This window comes from Ictalurus punctatus, chromosome 4 (genome assembly GCF_001660625.3).
Source record: "Ictalurus punctatus breed USDA103 chromosome 4, Coco_2.0, whole genome shotgun sequence".
Lineage (NCBI taxonomy): Eukaryota > Metazoa > Chordata > Actinopteri > Siluriformes > Ictaluridae > Ictalurus > Ictalurus punctatus.
This window is the reverse complement of record NC_071284.1, coordinates 34038344-34041258: the sequence shown is the minus strand read 5'-3', so window position 1 is coordinate 34041258 and position 2915 is coordinate 34038344. Positions and strand designations below refer to the sequence as shown.

At 44.7% G+C, this 2915-nt stretch overlaps 1 protein-coding gene across 3 annotated transcripts in view; it reads left to right on the top strand.

Moving 5' to 3' along the window:
- LOC108264818 (protein unc-13 homolog C) overlaps positions 1-2915 on the top strand; it is a 185339-nt gene that overhangs the window by 41613 nt on the left and 140811 nt on the right. For all 3 annotated transcript variants that reach the window (XM_017466719.3, XM_047155288.2, XM_053678198.1), the window contains one exon: positions 443-584. In XM_017466719.3, coding sequence (XP_017322208.1) covers positions 443-584 — 142 coding nt within the window. The remainder of the gene's footprint in view (positions 1-442; positions 585-2915) is intronic.

Genomic DNA, 2915 nt, shown 5'->3' with positions numbered 1-2915 from the left:
AACAGCGTCACATGTCTATAAGCGGAGAAAAAGATCAGAGTGGCTGAACAAATTTGAACCTCGCCACGTTATGTGGATGTCCGTGTGACTCACATTCACGCTGGCGAGTGACGGGTCGCTCGTACCGCTCGCAGTTTGTCTCTTGTGTATGTCAGTACTCCAAATGTGCAGCTTATTGCCGTCTGGACGTTTTATACACACCACACACCACCATTAGGTCATACCTAATCTGCATGAGCTCGAGGAAACCTCAATTCAGACCGTCACGTTAATCCTCTGTCTCTAAAATTGTGTCTCTGTGTCGCACACACACACACACACACACACACACACACATGCGCGCGTGCGCACGTTAACATTTCATCGCTCGCTAGTGTGAGTGTAGAGTTAGAGCTGTGAGTAAAATCTGCTTTTTTGTGCTCTTCTTCTTCCTTTCCTCTAGTCATGTGTGCTCAGGGTCTGCAGGCGAAGGATAAGACGGGCTCGAGCGACCCGTATGTCACTGTGCAAGTGGGAAAAACCAAGCGCAGGACCAAGACCATCTTCGGCAACCTGAACCCCATCTGGGACGAGAAGTTCCTCTTGTGAGTTCATTCACTTCCTGTATTTACTACCGATCACATGACACTGCTTAACCAATCAGAACATGACTGAGAAATGTAAAGGATCTGTCAGTTGCACTAAAGGAGGCGTGGCCTCTGTATCTGTCAGTTCCACTAAAGGAGGTGTGGTCTTTGTATCTGTCAGTTCCACTAAAGGAGGCGTGGCCTCTGTATCTGTCAGTTCCACTAAAGGAGGCGTGTCCTCTGTATCTGTCAGTTCCACTAAAGGAGGTGTGGTCTTTGTATCTGTCAGTTCCACTAAAGGAGGTGTGGTCTTTGTATCTGTCAGTTCCACTAAAGGAGGCGTGTCCTCTGTATCTTTCAGTTCCACTAAAGGAGGTGTGGTCTTTGTATCTGTCAGTTCCACTAAAGGAGGTGTGGTCTTTGTATCTGTCAGTTCCACTAAAGGAGGTGTGGTCTGTGTATCTGTCAGTTCCACTAAAGGAGGTGTGGTCTTTGTATCTGTCAGTTCCACTAAAGGAGGTGTGGTCTTTGTATCTTTTAGTTCCACTAAAGGAGGCGTGTCCTCTGTATCTGTCAGTTCCACTAAAGGAGGTGTGGTCTTTGTATCTGTCAGTTGCACTAAAGGAGGCATGTCCTCTGTATCCGTCAGTTCCATTAAGGGAGGCGTGGCCTCTGTATCTGTCAGTTCCACTAAAGGAGGCGTGGCCTCTGTATCTGTCAGTTCCACTAAAGGAGGCGTGGCCTCTGTATCCGTCAGTTCCATTAAAGGAGGCGTGGCCTCTGTATCTGTCAGTTCCTCTAAAGGAGGTGTGGTCTATGTAGGCTATCTTTCCGGTGGAGGTGTAAATGGTATATGGTCTGCACTTATATAGCGCCTTTTAAGCTTAGTGGCGCTTTCCACTGTTTCTCATTCACCCATTCACACACACACACACACACACACACACACACACACACACACACACACTCACACACACACGCACACACTCACACACACACTCACACTCACATACACACGCAAGACCTCAGCTTGCTGTCGGAAGCAACTTGGGGTTCAGTGTCTTGCCCAAGGCACGTGGAGGCATGTGGGCCAGGAATCCAACCATCAGCCCTACAGTTAGTGAACGACCCGCTCCAGCACCTGACCCACAGCCGCCCCGGGGTGTTTGTGTGCCTGTCAGTCACAGGAAAGGGAATTCATGTAATGTTTTTTGATGGAAAAATGCATCTCGGATAAATTCGTTAGGTACGTCTAGGCATTTATTTTGAATCTTTCAGAAACGTAAAGATCTTTTACACACCAAGAATCCCAGTGTCATGTGATCGAGATTCATTCTTACTCTCTCAGGTTTCTCCCTCGAGGCCAAAAGCCTCGCTTCTTTTCATATTCCCTGAAGGGAAATGCAAATCCCCGACCATCATCCAATGCTGTGTGTCTGTGTGTGTGTGTGTGTGTGTGTGTGTGTGTGTGTGTGTGTGTGAACTCCATTCAGATTTATTAGTAAATCCCCTCAGGCTTCAGAGAGGGCGGGGAGCAGTGTCTCAGGATATGGAGCAGGGGCATTGGGCAATAAATACACAATACGTATGTGTGTGTGTGCACGTGCGTGCGTGCGTGTGTGTCATTCTATAAATATTTAAAAATCAGAAAATGATCAAGGAAATATTTATAGATATTATATTTCTCAATCCTTCACACACCCAGTAGTGAAGATTAAACCGTTTGGGGTTTTATTTTTTTTTTATGTAAAGCATTAAAAATACTTCACACTGTCAGTGTTTATTGACGTATTGAGGTCATCGCCGGTCGAGAGTCTGATGCAAGCAGTTCTCGGTTTGTCAAAGCGTAATATGTGAATGAATACGCACCCACACACACACACACACACACACACACACTTTTTTAGGGTTGTGAATGCACACGTAAATAATATGTAATGCAGTTTAAGAGCAATATTACTGTGAATCTAAATAATAATAATAATAATAATAGTAATATATATATATATATATATATGTATATGTATCTCATTCACCTATCTACAATGCTCAGTCTTTGGGTTCTTCACGTTTCATTACTGTTAGTATGAGTCAAAAATAAAGAATACCTCGCAAGCGTCGCTTGGACGCGTTCGGAACGAGGACCTTCCTGTTAAATGATTATTTATTCTACATTTTTTCAGACTCCGAGGAAGAAAGCCAGATTGCGTATCGTAAAACGTTGAAACGTTTTATCCCCGTTTGATGAAAAGCTGTATGATCTCCTGGACCAGAGTCTCGGGGGTTCGTTTGTATTCCGATAAAGCCATCTGTCGAACCAATAAAGAAATAATAAAAGATAAACAGAAG